The sequence below is a fragment of the Balaenoptera acutorostrata genome, chromosome 8 (genome assembly GCF_949987535.1).
Source record: "Balaenoptera acutorostrata chromosome 8, mBalAcu1.1, whole genome shotgun sequence".
NCBI lineage: Eukaryota > Metazoa > Chordata > Mammalia > Artiodactyla > Balaenopteridae > Balaenoptera > Balaenoptera acutorostrata.
In genome coordinates this window covers 22,410,464-22,431,384 of record NC_080071.1, presented here as the reverse complement: position 1 = coordinate 22,431,384, position 20,921 = coordinate 22,410,464, and the positions used below count along the sequence as shown (strand labels likewise).

The window sequence follows — 20,921 nt, the reverse complement described above, 5'->3', positions numbered from 1 at the left end:
TCAACTTTAAATGACACCACGAGGTTGCAGTCAGCCATGTGGGAAATTCTACAGGACAAATGACTTGATTTCTTTAACAAATAAACACCAATTTAGAAAGTGAGTGGGGGTGAACGTTTATATATTAAAAGAGGCTTAAGAGATATATCAACCAAATTTAACATGTGGACATTGTTTCATCCTGATTTAAACAAATGAACCACAAAAAGCGATTTTTAGATAATTGGAGAAAAATAAACAAGAACTGGGTATTGATCTTAACAAATTGCCGTCAACTTTGTTAGAGGTGATCATGATATTGTGTTTTAAAAAGTTCTTACTTGTCAGAGGTAGATATCAAGTGTTGCAGGTGAAATGATACAATGTTTGGGATTTGCTGTAAAACACTCCAGAAAAATTAAAATGTGAGTGTGCGTGTGTGTGTGTGAGAGAGAGTGAGAGTGAGAGAGAGAGAGCAAGAGGAAGAGAGAGAGAAACAAGAATGACAAAATGGTGATAAATTTTGGAGCTGGGTATTAGGAACAGAGGAATCATTATTCTCTCTGCTTTGGTACATGTTTGAAAATGATCATGAATAAAATCAAAAGCTGAGTTTTGTTTTTAAAATGTTTTAGTATGCAATACAGCAAACATACAAAAGAGTCTTGGAACCACTTAAAGTATTGAAATATATTTTTATAGATCCACAACCCAGTGCAAAACATGGAACATTACCATCTCTACAAGTCCCCTCCCAACCCTCCGTGAACATCTCACTCTTCTTCTCCCTCAGAGATAAACCACTATTCTGAATTGTATGTTATAATCCCTTCGTTTTTCTTTATAGTTTTAAAACCATTACGCATGTAACTATTCTTACACAACATATTGTTAAGATATTTTTTTTTTCTGTTTTTCAACTTCATGCAAATGGAATCATGCTTTATGCTGACTTGCTTCTTGCAACATCAATTTTGAAATGATCTGTGTTGCTGCTTTTACCTATAGTTTATTCATTTTCACTGCTGCAAAAAGTTCCGTTGTAGGCATATACCACAGCCTTTTTATCCATTCTACACTTGGTAGACATTTAAGTTACTTTCTGTATATTAGGAACACTCCTGTACATTTCTCTTGGTACACAGAGAGATGGAATTCTCTGAGGTAGATGCCTACAATTACTGTGCCATAGCATACATGCAAATAAATTGGGGAACATCAAACTGTTTTCTCAAGTGGTGAATGTCCCAATTTACATTTCCTCCAGTAAGCAGTGTTTTTGAGATTTTCCCCTTTTCTACATCTTCACCTACTCTTATTATTTTCAGAGTTCTTAACTTTTGCCAATCTGGTGAGTGTGAAATGGTATCTTATTATTATTTTAATTTACATTTCCTTTATTACTAATGAGTATGAGGATCTCTTCAAATGTTATCGGGACATTTGTGTTTCCTCCTCTATGAAATATACATGCTTAATCTTTTACTCATGTTTTAACACGTTGTTTTGCTTTTTAAAACTGATTTCAGGGAGTTCTTTATATATTCTATTAGCCTTTTGTAGTTATATGGATTACAAATAATTATTTTGTGGCTTGCTTTTTCACTCTCTTTATAGAATCCTTTGATGAATCAGTGTTCTGAATTTTAATAGAGTCAAGTTGATCCATCTTGTACTCTTGGTCACCTTATTAAAGAAATCTTTCCCTACTTCAATGCTATCAAGATATTTCCTATATTATCTCCTAACAGCTTTATAGTTTTGTTTTTTTTACATCTAGGTCTTTGATTCATTTGAAATTCTTTCTTCCCCTTTTGTGAAGCAGGGCTCCAATTTCATTTTTTCCATGTGGATAGCCAATTGACCCAGAATCATTTATTGAAAAGCTCATTCTTTCTCCACTGCTCTGCAATACCACCGCAGTCATAAATCAAGTGTCTACATAATTGTGGGTGTGCTTCTGGGCTCTGTAAAACAGACTGAATTTTCATCATCCAGAAAAATGTACGACAGTCTGAGTTTGGTAATTTCTTTTATCAACTCAGGCCTAGAACTCCTGAGATTGTTCTTAACTTGTTCTCTTCCTTCCGTCACTCCTGTAAACCATCATTCCTAGTCCTCCTAGGTTCTTAACACAGGTTAGTTCACATGGTTCTCTTATCAAATGCATTCAAGAGTCCCACACTGAAACAGTATAAAGAACTATTTTTAGCTCCCTTAGCTAGGCAATGGACCACCCCGACCTTCAGATCGACATTAACCTCCACAGGGCCCACAATACAGCAGAAGCTCAGCTATAGGATTTCACATGGGTTAACTGTTAATTTTTTTAAAAGAACGTGATTTGCCTCCTGGCATATCCAAAATATTCTCATATGAACTTACATTTGTTTTTTCAAAATGTATAACCTAGAAATTTGTCTAAATCATATAAAGATGATAAAGGTTTCATTTCACTATTGCATCATTTTAAAGTATCTTACTAAATCTTTTGAAATGTAATCAAATAAAAATGTAACTGTTTGACAAAATCATGCATTCCATTTCAGTTTGATTTACCTTTGTGCTATTATGAAAACAGACTCTCAGAAAACCAAAATGACAAAACAGAGTAATCAAGGTCTACTTAATAACAGATTAATTTTTCATTACATTTTATTAGATGCACAACAACTCCAATTTGAAGGTGCTTTCCTACTTATCCTATTTGTACATTTTTGGTATTATCTCTTGTTGAGCTAGAATATAAAAGTCTTCTACAGGCAGCTTCAGGGACCAATTAACTCCATTAAATTATATCCAGTTATGTAGTGAACTGAACCACTGCTGTCTGGGGCTGTCTGGAGCTGTGACAATTAGGAGATGGAGAGAGGCAGAAAGGGAGAGATTGATTTTAATATGTCACTGAAGCACACTGCAACAATATGCCAGCGTGACTTTCAAAATGGCCTTAAAATATTCCAAACTCAGGGAGTTTCCTTGTTCCTGAGTGGGAGTTGTCAGACTGTCTGGCAGCATTAGAAAGAGGCAGAGAAAAGCTGATGTCTATATTGTGTCCTCTAATAACATTCTGCCTCTTTGCGACATCTTCCCCTTAGAAAGATCCGTCTATTTGTTGTGAGGAGCGTGTGTGTGTATGTGTTTGAGTGCTTTGCCTCCTCTTGTGCAGAGGGCATGATTTCACCTCTCATATCGCACCAAACTCACCAATCCGAAGGACACTAACCCTCCCAAGGTCACCTAGAAAATTAGTGTTGTGGCCTGGGGGGAACCGAACCCAGGTGTCCCCACTCTAGCCTTGTGGTTGGGCACTAAATCATTTTCCTCCTCTTGTGAAAAAAAAAAAAAATCATTGGGCGGGGGGGGGCGGGAAGTGAGAGATGAATCAGATTTCCTCCTCTTTCCCCCTTACCTCCCCTCCCCCTTAAGGAGATAAAAACTCATGAAAGCAAACAAGGTGTCCACTCTGCAGTTCTTAAGCTGGGTCCCCCCAAAGAAGGTGTCCACTCTGCAGTTCTTAAGCTGGGTCCCCCCTCCCCAATCTACCCCCACCCTCCACCCCCAACACAAAGCGATTCGGGCTCCCAAGGCTTCTGCCCGTCAAGCCTGGGAGGTGAGGAGTGGTTAAAAGTCAGCCCTCACCTCCAGCCGGTCCCGGCTCCGCGGCTCCCAAGCCCCGCCCCCGCCCGCCCTTCCCCCACGGCCTCGGCACGCCAGCCCCTCTCCCCTCTCCCAATCGGGCGCACCCACCCCAGATGCCGCCTGGCACCGAGCGCAGCCGCCGCCGCCGCCGCCGCCGCAGCACTTTCCACTTGTATTGATCACCTCCCGGCCCCGCTGAGCCTGCTCGCCGCAGCGGAGCGCGGCCGGCGCGCCAGCCCTTGGCAGCCCCGGAGCACTCGGGCTCCGGGAGGCAACTCCTTGCGAGCGCCCTGTCCGGGGTGCCCTCTGCGCTCTGCAGTGTCTTTCTCTCTGTCTGGGAGCAGAAGCAGGAGGAGGAGGAGAAGGAGGAGGAGGAGGAGGAGGAGGAGGAGGACGTCTGGTCCGGGCTGGGAGGTGGAGCAGCGGCAGCCGCCACCGCCGGAAAGGGAGAGGCAGGAGAGACCGAGACTTGGAAACCCCAAAGTACCCGCGACCCTGCACGGCAGGCTCCCTTCCAGCTTCATGGGCAAAGTGTGGAAACAGCAGATGTACCCTCAGTACGCCACCTACTACTACCCCCAGTATCTTCAAGCGAAGGTAAAGGGGCGCCGGGGGCGGGGGGCGCCGGGGGCGCGCGCGGCTCCGGTCCGGGAGGGGCACGCGGCGAGCCCCCGCCGCCCCCGGTGGAGTTGATGGAAGGTTGCTAACTATAGCGCTGGCCTGGGCGAAGCCCGGCGGCGCGCGGGGCGGCGGCTGCCCGCGGAGCGGAGTGCGGGGATCGGGTTACAGAAAGCCGCGGGGGGAGAGACTAGACAGGAAAGAGCCGCCGGCCCCTTCCTGGCCCGGGAAGCGGGGAGGGTCGCGGGCCGAGCGGCGCCCCTCGCCGAGCCTTGGCTGCTCGGCCGCCGACGCCTGGGGCCCGCGGCAGGACCCGCTGGCGGCGCGGATCTTCGAGCCCTTCTCCTGGGCCTCGCCCGGCGAGCAGTAACTCTCGGCTTCCCTCGGAGTGGCGCGGAGCCTCCCACCCCCCGGGGACGCCCCTCAGCCTCCCGCGCGCGAGACAACTGGGGCTCGAGGCGGGGGACGGGACTTTTTCCTCCCCGCCTCCGGCCCTGCGCGCCCGCCCCTCGCCTTGATCTTTGTGCGGTGTGGCACTTCACCTGGTTACTGATTTCTACTTTTACGCTGTTGTTTTGGGTAGAAAAGTGGCCAAAGTTCACTCAGCGTTCATTGATGTCCCTTTTAATCTTCCCTGTAGCTTCTGCAAAGGAGGGACAATGGGCAGATTTCGATGCAGAGAAAGAAGTGACTTAGTATTTAGTTTAGAGACCTACTACTTACATGTTTACCACAGATCGATTTCCAGTGGTGCTTTCTCAAAAACGGCCTTGGAACACGCTTAGGTAACACAGCGGATGACATGTAGTCATACAAATTGCGACTGGCTTTCCAGGGGCCCTGGGTACGTTGTTAGTGGGCCTATCCTATTTTGACAATAAGAATTTGATGCCTCCTGAACTCGAAAAAAAATATTGGGTCCATGAAGAGTGAGGGTTTCACTGCTTTGGAAGCTTTTTCCCACAGTTTGGGAGGGCAAAAGTTGGATGCACCAGACTTCTTCAGCAATTAGCATCTCTTATCTTGACTCCTGGTGCCCTTCTAGATCACAAAAGATGCAGCCTCTGAACTTTCTTTGGGAGGTTGTAATCATGCCCTGCTTGCTGGCAGAGGGCATTTCTGGCCTGGTGCAGAGAATCTCTGATTCAACCTTGATCAGCTTTTCTTTCTTACAAGTGTGTGTGGTCCATGTTATGTACCTGCATCATAGTTTTGCATGTGTCCATGTAAAAAGGACACTTGTTAGCATAGAGACCTGAAATTTCTTAGCCCTCAAGGGCCTCATTTTCACCCCTCTCCCCATTTTCATTTTACTTTGGGTCGCCACAAAGCGGCAAGATGGTAGCAGCAAGGGTACCCATCATTCATTCTTGTGTGGTCGCTGCTGTATTTGTTTTCAGGGAGTGGAGGGAGGTACCCGTGTTTTGGTGAGCTACACTGTAAATATAAGTTGTTCAAAGAAATTTTAAAGTGTAATCAATGCTCTACCTTTTAGATATCATATATGTTTAATGCACTTGTTTAAATTATGCAGCATTGGGTACCTAAAAGACAGCCTATTCAACACTTAACTATATGAATAATAAATAACATACACTCAGGTGAAAAAGAAAAAAAGGCCATGTTTCTACAGGCATATTCACCTTAGTAATTTTTATGTACCATTAGTAAGTTAGAAACCAAGTACATAGCATTTAATATAGCTAATGCAATGCCATTTGGCTCTTTTTGCCCCGTAAATAATTGAAGAGAGAGACAAACGGCAAGAGCCTGCTCTAGTAATTAGGGTCGGATCCCAGAAAGCTTTAGGGCCCATTTTCTGAAAGTGTGCTTCCTGCATAAAGCATTTAATATTGATTTGTGTTACGGTAAATGACATTCTCAAAACATATCTTGCTGTTTCTACTATGAAATCTGAAATCCTATTATTCTGAATCTCTTTGTTTCCGGAGAAAGACATACATACTCACTTGACCTATATAACTTGGTATTAAAGTTTGATAATTAAATCTAAATTCCCTGTTGTAAAGTATCTTGATGATCTCAGGAAGAGGCATCTCCTAAAATGTAAAGCGACTAGATGCAGATTTTAGGTAGCATAGTTCAGAACACATAGCCCTTTTTGTCTCCCTTACCTCATCTATCTCTTGGTCACATGGTATTGTGAGTCATTAAAAAAAATAGAGACCTGATTTGATTTGTAGTTAGTTTAAAAACAAGTGTTACCTAATCTACCTAAACAGTTAATAAACTGACGTAGAATCTGTTGTCTACAGTGATGATCCTTGCCTCTGTGTGTGTGTGTTTTAACCTTCCTGAAATATGGGATAGAAAACATCACTGTTTAAAGTACAGTGATGTGTTTGCTAGACAGAGTTGTTTTGAAACTAATGTGTGGAAGCTATATCAAAAACTGAGGGATGGCATGGTCGTTTACCAAGTGATATTTGACTTAAACTTGTGATCAAGAGATGGATGTGTTTTGAATTGAAAAAGAATAAACAGATGGGATTTCTTTTCATTAGAAGGAATAGATACCAATGAAAATGGCACTTGAAAATGAGTTTTGTTGCCATACCGTAAAAAGTTAACATATGTCAAATCATTCTTCGTATGTTAATCATCCAGAGTCTGTTCTGAAAAAATTTAGTAATTTTTCTCTATAAAAATATATTTGTTACTTCTGCATTCTACTAACAATCAACAACCAAAAAAGCCTGTGGAGCTAGATTACAGTGTGTGACCATATTGGTATGCTTTGTGCTTTGACAGAAAAAGATAATTATTAGAAAAAGTAATACAGCTGCATTAAACATAAAGTAAAATTGAGGATGTTATAGAAAGGAAGGACATGGGTGGGAATGAAGGAGACTGCGAAATTTTCATAATGCCTTAGCATAGAGTAACAGAGATTGCAAGTAACCTGATTTTACACGCTTGTTGAGTTTTTTGTATTTCTCCGTTAAGGATGGTCTTATCACAGCAGGGTTCTCTTTATCACCTGACACATTCATTCTAAGATACAGGTTGATGTAGCTTCATAAATATAAGCACGTATTGTTCTAAAGGATTTTCTAAATTATTAAGTGGCATGCCATATTACTAAAAATTAAATTTGGTATCTACTTTTCAGATACACAGGAAAAATTCTGATAATGTAACATATTTTAATTAACATTTTGTGTGTAGACATTTTCACTTATTGCAAGGCAACCCTTGAATTCTGTTTGTTTCAAAGATACCATGATATACGTTACTGCCAATATGTGTATGCAAATATTTATGGAAATCGAAATACTTATTCTAGTTCTTCTGAAGAAAGGGAAGTACAAAATGTTCTTTACATGGTTAGCTAATATTTCATACCAGCTACAAGCAGTTTGACACATTTGTGTCTTTATTCATAGTTATATTGTTTTGTGTCCTAAGGAAATGTTCTACACTAGAGAAATGTTTGTTTCTAAAACAAATTTTTGTTTTAAAGCCATTTTTGTATAAGTGTATGCCAAAGAACATACCTGAACCTAGCTTCAAAATCTGAAAAATAATGAGTAATATAATTTGGTGTTCTATTAGTGAAGCTACTAGAAAAAAAGCAGCTTTTCTGAATTGAATTTTTGGGTACATTAACATTCTGTTGAATTCCTTAACTTTTCCTTAGTCATAGTCAAATGAATATTGTATCAATCTGTTTCTCCAGGAATGAGGGGTCATGATTTGATACGTGGAACTACTGAGTATATTAAGGTGAATTGGAGGTACAGTGGCATGATATTAAAACTTGGGTTGCTCTGTGTCTTGAGAAGTAAGTACGTTTGTGAGATGAATAAAGTTTGCTTAAATGCATCCATGCAGTAATACAATATTTTACATGATGAATACACCTTATTTCCTTAAGCGAGCGGGATATTGTGGCTATCTGGAAGTGGTGTTGGAAGGCTCAAGGTCATGGAAATGCTAAAAAATCAAGGTGCATTATGATGAAATATTGTAGCACCCTTCCCCTTGGATAGCCATTTCTTTTGAATTTCCGTAATACATATTATTTTTTTATATGTTGGGAGACAAATCTTATGCTCCTAGAACGGAACAGGGAAAGATAAGTGAAGAGAAGTAGGAAAGTATTCAGTCATTTAGAATCAGTATAACTATATATACCTTACATGTTTGGCAATCTTGGCTTCGAATTTAAATTCAAATATGGGCAATTTCCATGTAATACACTTTCATGAAAAACATTTTTTTAAGCTTTACTGACATATTTCTCAGACTTTGTATTTTGCTTAGTGGTTTTTTGGAACTTTTAAATTACCCCAGCTTACTTAATGAGTACTGAAATTTTAAGTCGTAGGTCTTTAAAGACAAAGGGACCTTTTTCCCTTTTCTTTTTACTAAAGAGGGAGTTGCCAGAAAATAAAATTCTTTTTTTCCCTTATGTCTGCTTAACCAATAAAAATCATGTGAGGAAGATCTAGAATGGAGGTAAAAATGATATGGACACCTAAATGTTGTTCATTCTTTTTAAAGATGAAGAATTTCTTGTCTAGTTTGTTTTTTATTGGATGCTCAGTTCCCTAAAGTTTATTTTCCCCAAGCATGGTGTCCTTATCCCACACTAAGTCTCTCTTCAAAGGCTATCAGCCCTCCCTATTTCCTTGCTTGATTTGCAGAACAGTAGGTGCTAAATAAATGCTTGTTAGTGACTATTATTATTCTGAATAAGTACATGCAAAATTTTCTTAGACCAGAAAAAAATTATAGACCAAAATCTACGAATATAATAACTCAGCCTGATTTTCTAATGACATCTCAATATAGTTTGATTTGAATGTTAATTTATTTTGTTCCTATAATGAAAACTTCAAACATTTTATGAAGTAAGATCCCTAAGATGAATCACATATCAGTTGATCCATGCTTAATTTATGGAATCAAAAAGTGCCTTTTTTTTTTTGGCAGTCTTTATTAAAGAATATGGTGCCAGGAAAAAAAACTCATAGTATTATATCAAAGAGGGAAATGTTACATGTGATAAATTGGTGACTCAGCCTGTCTTTGCCTCTTATTACTGGCCCCCACCAACACGAGTCAAACTTTTTTCTGCTTAATTTTCAAGAAAATCCTTATTTTTCATAGTATTTCAGATGTGGTAAAAACATTTATTCATTTAATGGATAATAAGTAAAACATAAACTAGCATTGAGGTGTTCAGAATTATAATTATCTCTGTTACTGAGCGTTGTATAACGTTAAATATGACATTCAGCCACCTAGCTTTCTATCTCATTCATTGGGTATTACAGGAATAAGCGGGAACATATCCAGTTGTTCTTAAGTGGAAGTGTTTTATTCAATGTAACATCGCTTATTTTAAAGAAAGTGTAGTAATGATATGTCAGTGATTTAAATGCAGTGCCATAATATTTGGTACAAAATTAAACCATATATTCAAAATTGAACATTGGGCTTGGGGATTTTATGTGGAATGAATGTAAATGTTCTGGTTTCTCTGCTGTATCATTTTAACGAGTAAGTAGTAAAAGCTGGTGGAACTCGGCTACGCCTCGGGAGAAGCAGCACTTGGATGATACAGACATTTACCACCGGGAGTTTGGTCAGATGGTACACGGCAAAATGTCTTCTTAGATTGTGTGTGTCAAACACACATGCAAATTTGAGCATGCACACAAATTTGATAACAGAAACTAAATCATTTCTTAATCAAGTAGAAATGTGGGGAAAAGTGTAAAGAGAATGGTGACAGCCAAGCCAACAAGCTAAACATGTATCTCACATATTTGAATTCCTTATTTTTGCTTAATGCATCTAGTCTCCTTAACATAATTATATGAATATTTAAAATTTTCAAACAAACATTGGAAAATAAGTGTGTCAAAGATGGTGAGAGAGAAAAAGGGGGCAAAAATCAACACCTAGACCTCCTAGAGGAGAAAATGTTCAGTCTAAAACTGAACATTATCATTCTCCATACATTGTCTTTTAGCTAATTCTTAAATGGATGCATTTACCATTTTAGAGCATGGAGAACAGTCTTCTGGATGACAGATATGAAAACCTAGATTCTAAAGAGAGATTAGATGCTTATATCAACAGCTAACTTGCTTATAAATCTGCTACCGTAAACACACAAAATCAATGTCTGGTGGATGATTGCCTACAATGGCTGTAACATCTGTATTCTGGAATTAGGCTAAATTTTAATCTGGTGTTTGTGGGAAATTGCTGAGGCTCATGAAGGGCTAAAATACTAACTAAGCGATCGTATTTCCTTAGTGACCCCAGAGCACCATTCTCTGCATTTGATATTGGGAAAGATTAGGGAGTGTAATATCTGGTCCCTGCTCTCCAGCTGCCAGGGAAGACAGAATAGACACAATTCAAGACATAAGCAAAGGATATTTACAAAATAGTACACCCAGGAAGGCAGCATACCAACCAAGGGTCTGAGTGACAGGAAGGCACTCAGAACTGTATGTGGGATTAAATACAGTGCCATGTGTATTGTGAGAAAAAGTAAAGTGCTAATAAAAGTTCCAGTAAACCTGGGAATTTTAGAAAGAATTGGGCTTTAGATTAATGAATGAAAATTTCTTGAAATGATAATCACCATTGTTTTGTATATTTTCTGCTCTATTATCCTTTTATGACTACTTAGAACTTTAAAGAATATCGCCTTTTTGTACTTTATGTTAACTCCTCCTCAAAGTTTCATATTCAATGACCCTATTTTACATTATTATTTTTCCAGTTTTATGCTTTTAAATGTGCTATTAAACCCACCTATTAGGGTTGTGACAGGCCGAGAATATAATTCTTAAATGATGACATAATGGTTATATAGAAATATTACATTTATTGTTTAAACCATTTGAAGTGATGTTTATTTCTCCTAATTTATTAGCCTTCTTTGGAGTTTTGTTATGTTGCTAATTACATCTTTGTGTGCCTGCAATCTACATGGTGATAATGTGTCTATTGTGAGCTGGCATTTCTTCAGAAAATAACAGATTTTTTTATTATTCCTGATCTTTCATGGTTATAGCTTTTTATTCTCTTTATTTGGTCATTATCTAGCTTTAATTCTTTTAAAATAAGCTGTTTACTCTGCAATGGAGCTAAGTCCTTCAGGAGTCATATTATCCTCTGGCCTCAGTGTGAGACACAGAACCTATCCCTCTGGCTACCCATTGAACAAGCGCTGTTGGGCTGCTGGGTCCAGAAAAAGAGCAATTTCAGGGATGGTTTTCGTGCAACAAAACTAGATCATTTCATTGATATCATAAATAATTTTTACTGATCTTGAAGGAAAAATGCATCATCTTCCCAACTGTGCAAGTGGGTGGGCCTTCTTTACATGATACTAGTTTTGTTTTTTATAAGTTGAAAAATTTACTAATAAGAATGGGCAGAATTAGATGGATACATCATGGAATTCTGTGCTTTTTCTGAACTTGAGTTTCTTGGGGGGGGGGGGAATCAAAGTTGCCGAAAAAGAATTTTAGATTATAAACTTACATCTCTGTTATACTTAAGCTCCTCAAATGACACGATACTATTTCACCTGTTTAACACTTTTTAAACATGATGATTTTGAGACTTATAATTGGGAGTATGTTTGTGCTGGAAAACCACTTAAACCCTTCCTCACCTGTAGAATAGCAATGAAATATTTTCGCAGTTTGAAATAAAGTCTCAGATAAAATATTTGGTTACAAGGAAAAGTAAATCATATCAGAAATTTGTAATACCACCAACTTTACCTTTGTCTTCTCAACAATAACTTGGATTCATCACGAAACAGGTTTTTGACAAATGCAGACATTTACAGAAAGAAAAATTTGCCAGTTTTCAGGTCATTAACTGAAATACTCCCCAAACCCTCTCTGCTTCCTACAGAGCACAGCTTTGATTAATTGCATTGTTTTAAAAATGGAAGCCTTAAAAAAAACAATTCCTAATCTCAGCTCTTAGGTTTTATTCTACATAATTATTTGCATACCTTTATTAACAACAACAGCACAGAAAGAACTGGCTAGCAGAGAAACTTCTATAGCTGAAATTCTATAGCTGGGCAAATGATATTTTTTAGAGCTCTATGTGATTTGTTCTGTGATTGGGTATACCTTATCTTACAAGCGAATTGTTTTTCCAACAGGTTTTGTTCCCAAAAGTTCACTTATCAATTATTTAGAACTTGAAACTCATCTAGTATATTTCATATATAAATTGTTATCTTTAATGATAGGGTCCCCAGCCAACCCATAAGAGCTTGTGAAAGTAACCCACTTTATAATTCACATACACTTGTTCTGTACTGGTCCTACCATAGAACCAAATCATCACAAGGGGACAATGTTTCTTGGAGGAGGGGGGGGTGAGTATTCAGAGTTGGAATTCGGGGAACCCATCTTTGCCCCCTTTAGGGGAGTGAGGAGTTTTCCCTAACTCACCTGAGGGGCAGTGGGAAGACGAGTTCCCTTAGTCCCTCAGAAGGGGTTTTGAGCTTCTAAGACTGGGGGCCGGGTTTCAAGAAGAGATGGGAGGTGTGGCTTGTGGAGTCATGTGGGTCAGGGATTTGCGAAGCTGGGGGTTGTGGGTTCAGGAGCTTCTTGCTGAGTTAAGGCCCTGGGAGACGTCCTCGCTCCTCGCTCCTGAGACTAGCTCCCTGCTTACTTGTTTTCTTTTCCTGTGTTGGCCTCACTGATAATCTCTTGTTCCCTTTCCTCCTAGCCCACCCCCAATTTTCATAAAGCAGTCCCCGGCTTTCTAAGAAGTAGGGCTTTTCATCCCTAGCTCGTCACTGACTAGATTACTACAGCCTCACAAGCTTTCCTTCTCTTCTCTAGCACGGAATCAAGCAAACAGCTCTTGAGACTGGTAACAAGAAGGATATCAAAAGACAAAGAAAACATTGTCCAATACCATCACTTCTCTTATTTTCACCGGGTCCTGGTCCAACAATGGTTCATAACTCTTAGGGGAACCTCTAACCTTGAGAATCTGATGATGGTACATTCCCATTAACCTCAGATTTTTACTGAGACTCAGCCTGTAGAGCACAGGTTAAGAATCCTCCCCTGAAAGGAGGGCAAAAATGGGACCAGTCTATGCTGTAGAACACGACTCAGACCATAGATCCCTTGGTATTTTGTTTCCGGATTGCGGCTTGACTCTGGGGTGAAGAGCTAGACAAAGCCCAAGGGCCTGCAAAGTAGGAATGGCAAGGGTCCAGGGGGTTGGGCAATCTCAAAGGGTGCTTCCTCTTTCCCGTCTCCTTTTCCCCCACTCCTTCGTTCCCCTTTCTCCTCCATTCCTGCTTCTACCTTTTCTTCTTGCGCGGTAACAGTAGTGCCACTGTGGACTGGCTTCTGACCAGCTACACGTTTGTGTGCCCAGTGGTGAATCTGCCAGGGTGATGGCTGCATAAAAGCTACTCCCACTGCGTCTGCCCAACTCAGGGACCAAGTGGGTTTGACTTAGTTTGGCTTAAAAAAAAATCTTTGCTACCTCTTAATGCTACAGATTACGATTAAGAATTTGCTAATTACAGTTCCCTCTTTGAATGGGATTTTCTTTCTGATTCCTTATCCAATTTTATATGGAAAATTTTAATAAAATTGTATTTGGTAATGTATAAGTGTTATAGAAGCACAGGCATGATGTAATACTTTGAACAAAAGAGAATATAATTAGCATAATAAAAAGTGTTTTGATGCCAAATGTGTGCTCTTAATGAGATTGGAACTTAAATATGACATAGTGAAATGGTAAGCTGCATACAATTTTTCTGTACCCATAATAAAATTTAAAATCATATGTAGCCATTTTTTTCTGTTTCTTGAATATTTCACAAAAATATTCTTTATCTAAAAATAACCACAAAAGTATTTTTCTGATTGGCAAAAGACTAAAAAAAGGTGTGTTTCTTACTTGGTAATAGTTCCTCAGATTTTAATTTTAATAGCAAAAATCTTAAATGTTGATTTCGATTGCTTTTTTTAAAGAGTAGATTATATCTTAACATATAAATAGGATTTCAAATGACAGTGTTCTTTTCTACCCCTCTGTCTCTGTCACCAAATTCAAATTCATGTCTCAGCAGTTCGGGATGTTCTTCGGTGCATATCCTTTGAGCCTTCAAAATTTGATTTGACTGTGTGTTCTGACGATAGCTGGTTCAGATAAGCACATGGTGATCGTCATCTGTGTGTCTGGGCCCTAATGAACATCTGCTTTCTAGGGCGCCACAGGAGCACCTTTCTTTGTTTCCTCTTCCTTTGCCTTTTTGATTTGAATCTTGTTAAACCCTGCAAATGGGGTTGTTTTTCAGTATGCAAATACTCCTATCTCCCTTTTTGGAAAAGAAAAAAAAAGCGCCAGATATTTTAAACATGAACGCATTGGGAATTTAAAAGGAGGCTGCAGGAAGCAAGTGCACAACTATAGTTCTACTCTTGACCACTCAGACATGTTGTACTAAAATCATCTAGCTGAGACCATAGAGGTGGAGCTACCTGGTGGGCAATTTAATTAAATTCAACAAACACTGAGCAGGCATTGTATTAGGCCCTGGAAGGTGCAAATATGTAAATGAGGCATGATTCTTGCCATTGTGGAGCACGAGATAATTTTATTTACTTGTTTATTTAAAATTTTTATTTGAGGTAGAACATATATATAGTATAGCACACACATTTTAAATATATAGATTGTTATGCTCATGTAATGGCCACCCGGGTCACTCTGTGACATTTCCAGCACCCAGAAAGCACCCTCATGCCCCTTCTCACAGTTTCCTCCTCAAAGGTATCTGCTAGTCTTACTTCTATCTTTGTGTATTGGTTTTGCCTATTCTTTTTTTCGTTAGGTGTTTTGTATTCACAGCAACCTTGCACATTAGAATCACCTGGTGAGCTTTTATTATTTATTTATTATTTTTTATTTTTGGCTGTGTTGCGTCTTCGTCTCTGTGCGAGGGCTTTCTCCAGTTGCGGCAAGCGGGGGCCACGCTTCATCGCGGTGTGCGGGCCTCTCACTATCGCGGCTCTCTTGTTGCGGAGCACAGGCTCCAGACGCGCAGGCTCAGTAGTTGTGGCTCACGGGCCTAGTTGCTCCGCGGCATGTGGGATCTTCCCAGACCAGGGCTCGAACCCATCTCCCCTGCATTGGCAGGCAGACTCTCAACCACTGCGCCACCAGGGAAGCCCTTGCCTATTCTTGTACTTCATAAAAATGAAGTCCTATCGTATGTATCCTTTTGTGTCTGGCCTCCTTAGCTCATCAACATTTTGGTTTGATTCGTCCATGTTCTTATGTGTAACAGTCGATTTCTTTTTTTAATGCTATGTGGTATTCTATTAGAGAATATATCACGATTCATTTATCTGTTCTACTATTAATGGGCATTTGGATTATTTCAATTTGGAGCTGTTATGAATAAAATTGCTGTAATTATTCTTGTTCATACCATTTGGTCAACATATGCATTTAGTCATAAGAGAGGAACTGGTAGGTCACATGATATGTGTATGTTCACCTAAAATGGTAGATATTACCATTTTCTAGTCCTACTGGCAAAATGTGAGAAAGCTATTTGCTCTGTATGTCACTAACACTTGGTATTGTCAGTCTTTTTAATTTTAGCCCTTCTGGTGGGTGGTATCTCATTATGGTTTTAATTTGCATTTCCCTGATGATTAATGATGTTGAGCACTTTTTCATATATTTATTGGCCAATTGGATCTCCTCTTTTGTGAAGTGTCTTTCAAGTATTTTGCTCACTTCTTAAACATAACAGCTTTATTGAATATAATTCACATAACATAAAACTCAACCTTTTGCTTGCTTTTTTTTTTTAATATCTTTATTGGAGTATAATTGCTTTACAATGGTATGTTAGTTTCTGCTTTATAACAAAGTGAATCAGCTATGCATATACATATATCCTCATATCTCCTCCCTCTTGCATCTCTCTCCCACCCTCCCTATCCCACCCCTCTAGGTCGTCACAAAGCACCGAGCTGATCTCCCTGTGCTATGCGGCTGCTTCCCACTAGCTATCTATTTTACATTTGGTAGTATATATAAGTCCATGCCACTCTCTCACTTCGTCCCAGCTTACCCTTCCCCCTCCCCGTGTCCTCAAGTCCATTCTCTATGTGTGTGTCTTTATTCCTGTCCTGCCCCTAGGTTCTTCAGGACCACTTTTTTTTTTTTTAGATTCCATGTATATGTGTTAGCATACGGTATTTGTTTTTCTCTTTCTGACTTACTTCACTCTGTTTGACAGACTGTAGGTCCATCTACCTCACTACAAATAACTCAATTTCGTTTCTTTATGGGTAATATTCCATTGTATATATGTGCCACATCTTCTTTATCCATTCATCTGTCGATGGACACTTAGGTTGCTTCCATGTCCTGGCTATTGTAAATAGAGCTGCAATGAACATAGTGGTACATGACTCTTTTTGAATTATGGTTTTCTCAGGGTATATGCCCAGTAGTGGGATTGCTGGGTCGTATGGTAGTTCTATTTTTAGTTTTTTGAGGAAACTCCATACTGTTCTCCATAGTGGCTGTATCAATTTACATTCCCACCAACAGTGCAAGAGGGTTCCCTTTGCTCGCTTTTTACATGGGGTTGTCCTTTTTATTGGTTGTAGGTTTTTAAATAAATTCTGGATACAAATCGTTCATCAGATATATATGTATGAGAGTATCTCCTCCCAATTTTCAGTTTTCCCTTTCATTTTCTGATTACTATCTTTTAATAAATAGAAGTTCTTAATTTTAATGAAGTTCAGTTTATGATTTATGTTCACCGCTTTTTGTGTCTGTTTTAGAAATCATTGCTTACTTTAAGGTCATGAAGTTATATTCCTATTTTTTCTTCCAGGAGCTGTATTTTATCTTTCATATTTAGCTCTGCAATCCATTTCTAATTAATTTTTGTGTTTGTGGATAGGGTCAAGATTCATTTCCCCCCCCATATGAATATCTAACTGATCCAGCAGCATTTATTGAAAAGACATTTTCATTTTCCCCTTTGAATTTCAGTGCCGCCTTTGTTGTAAATCAGGTGACCACATTTATGTGTTTCTTTTTCTGGACTTTTTGTTTGGCTCTGTATGTATTCTTGTGTCAATACTACCTGGTCTTAATTACCAGAGCAATATATTAACTGTGTATTCTTCAAAGTGGCCTTAACTATTCTAGATCTTCTACCTTTTAAAATAAATTTTAGAATAAGCTTATCAATTTTCATAAAAAAAGAAATCTGATAGAATTTTTATTGGACTGACATTGTCTATACATCAATATTGGGACAACTGATATCTTCCAGTCCTTCTTAATCCTCAGCAATTAAGTCAAGTTTGGGGTTTGGGTGGGGGGGTGGTAATTATTACATCACAAGTACATTTGCCAAAATCAGTTCTGATTTTCGAACGATTTATCCAAATATATCATCTTTTTAATGTTACTCATTTATTAGAAAGATCCTTTATCCTATGAATTGCTTAAACCCTTAAATAAATTGCACTTTAAAGGATTATAAATAATCCATCTAAAAATTCAAGTTACACACCTCAGTGTTGGTTACTATGCAGAGAGAATGTCATTGTGTATAGTTTCATGTAATCTGTAAGAAGGATATCTCTTCTTATTTATTTATGAACTTACCAATTTTAAGTAACTGATAATAAAACACAATGGAAAATTATTGTTTTAAATGCTTATTTCTTAAATACAGCCGATGATTTCTTCAAAATTTATAGTATGATAGTTGGCATAGACTCTAAGAAAATAATTCTTTTGAAGGGCGAGAGAGAATATTCATTATCAGGTAAAAATTAATTTTGAAAAGTAGCTTATAACTGAAACTTCGCCCTTAAGAACAGATGACATGCTTTTTGATTTTTCTTGAATGCATCTCAAAATGTAACTGTTTCTCCTTTATATTCTTTATTCTCCCTTTGAGGCTTCGTTTATTTGATGATGTGTCATCCAATCACCTTGTCTGATATAAGCATGATAATCAGCTGAAAATTAGTTTGTGTTTGGAGAATTTCCTAACATCCCCTGTGATTTTTTTTTTTTTTTTTAATATACCCTGGATATTGTGAAAACAAAGGCTGGGAATAGATGTGCTTAGAAAGCAATAGGACATGCTGCTCTATGGGCTTCTGTTCCTTCAAACTTTTTCTTAGATGTTCTAAAAATCTCATATATATTTTTTTCATGCTTTATATTTAAGGTTTTTAAGCTTTGATTACTGCCGACTTCAGCCAGCCAAAAACAACTACATAGAACTTTCAAAGCTTATTAGTTCTGGCTAGGTTAGCTTGGGTTGAGTAGGAGGTTGAATAGGTGACTTCTGAAGTCCCTTTCAACTCTAAATTTTATGATTCTGGGAATTTATAACATCCAAGAATCACAGAATGTTAGAACTAGAAGGAACTTTAAGATAATCTGATCCAAGCCACTCACTTTCCAGATGAGGAAAGCTACCCAAAGTGAAGAGACAGGAGTAGAGTTCCAGAGCCAGGGGGTGGGGAGTAGGGGGGGGGATGGGGAGGGGGAGTGACAGGAGGGCCAGACCTCACATGACTGGCCAGTGCTATGACCTGAAGGAGGGAAGGAAGGAAGAAGGCAGGCCACACACAGCTTTAGCAGCTATTCCAGGAAACTTATCAGAGGTTGGACTGGGGTGTGAATGGGGCCAGCGTCACCAGCTGGTTTCTGATTGGAAACCAATAGTGGTCACCCTGCCGGCCAGACTTCTGCGCTTCCTTCCCCAAGCACGGCCACTTCTCCTGGTTTGCCACAACAGTGTCCAGATCTGATTCTGCTTTGTTCTCCTGTTTTTAACCCTACAGGTTAGCTGGGTAGCGCTACCGTAGCTGGGCCCTGCTCATCCACCATGGCTTCTGGCCTATTCAAGGCCTTGTCTCCTTCTGGATTCTTCCTTTACCACATTCCTAAGGGTCTTTGTTTTCATAGCCCTGTGTCTGGGGCCAAAACCCTCTCACTTTTTCAGCACGCCTGGAGCCTTCCCACACTAGCAGGATACACTCCAGACTACTTCATTCTCGCTACACTTTCTCTGTCCTGCCATCACTACCTGCTGTAACCTGTTTGGTCACCAAAACAACAACAACGGCACAACCCAGAGAGGCTCTGATTAAGCACCTCCTTTCTTTGTTGAAGCCAACCCTCTCATTCACCGCTCTGATGGGAACCACTTTCTTCCTAATGCCAAGCACTCCACGTTAGTCTCTAGTATCTCTTGTTTTTTTCATGAGTTGTTTGAACATAGTTGACAGCCTTCTGCATTTATATAGGATCGGGTTTCAGGAGCTCCATTTTAGTCAATTACATAGAAGACCTCAGAGAAAGAAAACACACAGTAGGAGGCATCAACAGGTCCATTGTGCTACTTGCATACAGCTTTTCCCTCATGCTGTTTGGATCATATACTCATTAAATACATTAGCTGGAAAGAACATGCCTGGCCATATGCCTCACTTTAGGGAAATCAAATACAGGAGAAATTGGGATATAGTAAGCAAATAAGAGAGAATGATTTTCCCACAGTTTACAAAACGTTCTTCAGTGAAAATGCCTCCCTAAGTTCATTTACATATTTCTAAGTCTTTGACAGAAAGTATAATTTAAAGTTGAGCCATCAGGAGCCATGGCCTATTAAAGAGTAATTAGATATTAAGAGAAATAGTTTGTGAAGTAATTTCTTAAGTCAGTTGGAAAGGGTGAGTTTTATTTTGTCGTATTAGGTTTACAACCAACTTCTGAGGAATGCATGACTGAGCAAAGGTACAACTGTAGTAGCCTTTTGTGTTTGTTTTGTTTTTTTTCTCACTGCTTCAAAAACCCTCAGTGCTGATTGGTTCAAACCTTATGGTTTTCCTCCTACTAGTGTGTGTCATCATGACTGGTAAACTCTGGAAGCCATGGCACGCACAGAAGGAAATGACAGAAAGGCCTGTGGGTGATTTAAAATCATCATATTAGGGCCACTACATTATCTGTAAGGAAAACAAATTGTTTGTGGACCATTAGTAGTTGATAAGGGTCACAGTCAAGGAGGTTTCCAGTGTGGTGGTGTTTTTAAAGACTGGGGAGAGACGTTCCTTTTTAAAACATCTTAGGATGCCTCTTTTACAGAGCAGTTGATTTCTTGGGCCAGAAAGTTCTGTCAGGTGGAGTGAGTGAATCATCTTTAAACAACATGTTGCAAAGCAAAACGAAACGAAACAAAAAAACACCATGTTGCTCTAACATATTTGGCTATTAATAATGTGTGTGTGTAAATTGCTCTGAGTCTCTCCCAAAACACAGTGGTAGCTTTGTGTTTGAATTTCCTTTACTTATTTAATTATTGCAGGAAAGATGGGCCTGCTTGACACTTTAGAAGTCATGTGCATTGTTTGTCTAAGTTAAAAACATATGTATTCCATCAGAGTGACTTAAAGGAAAGTCAGGGTTCCAGTAAGCACAGGAGTAATTATTATCCTTAGAAACAGGGAATTTTTTTCTGATCCAAGTTTACTTCCTAAACTAAATGTTTCTGTTTTTAGTAACCTTTTATCTAACTTTTTCAATATGTCACGAAGCTTTTGAGCAAAGTTTACTCACGTTTT

General features: G+C 39.1%; 1 protein-coding gene across 5 annotated transcripts in view; it reads left to right on the top strand.

The window, feature by feature from the left end:
• The first annotated feature begins 3,682 nt into the window (after positions 1-3,682).
• The window catches only part of RBMS1 (RNA binding motif single stranded interacting protein 1), a 212,207-nt gene continuing 194,968 nt past the window's right edge, over positions 3,683-20,921 (top strand). For 3 of the 5 annotated variants that reach the window (XM_057550796.1, XM_057550800.1, XM_057550795.1), the window contains exon 1: positions 3,683-4,218. In XM_057550796.1, the coding sequence (XP_057406779.1) occupies positions 4,144-4,218 (75 nt within the window). In that variant the 5' untranslated portion in view covers positions 3,683-4,143. The remainder of the gene's footprint in view (positions 4,219-20,921) is intronic. The other 2 variants (XM_057550797.1, XM_057550799.1) reach the window with 2 other exon arrangements.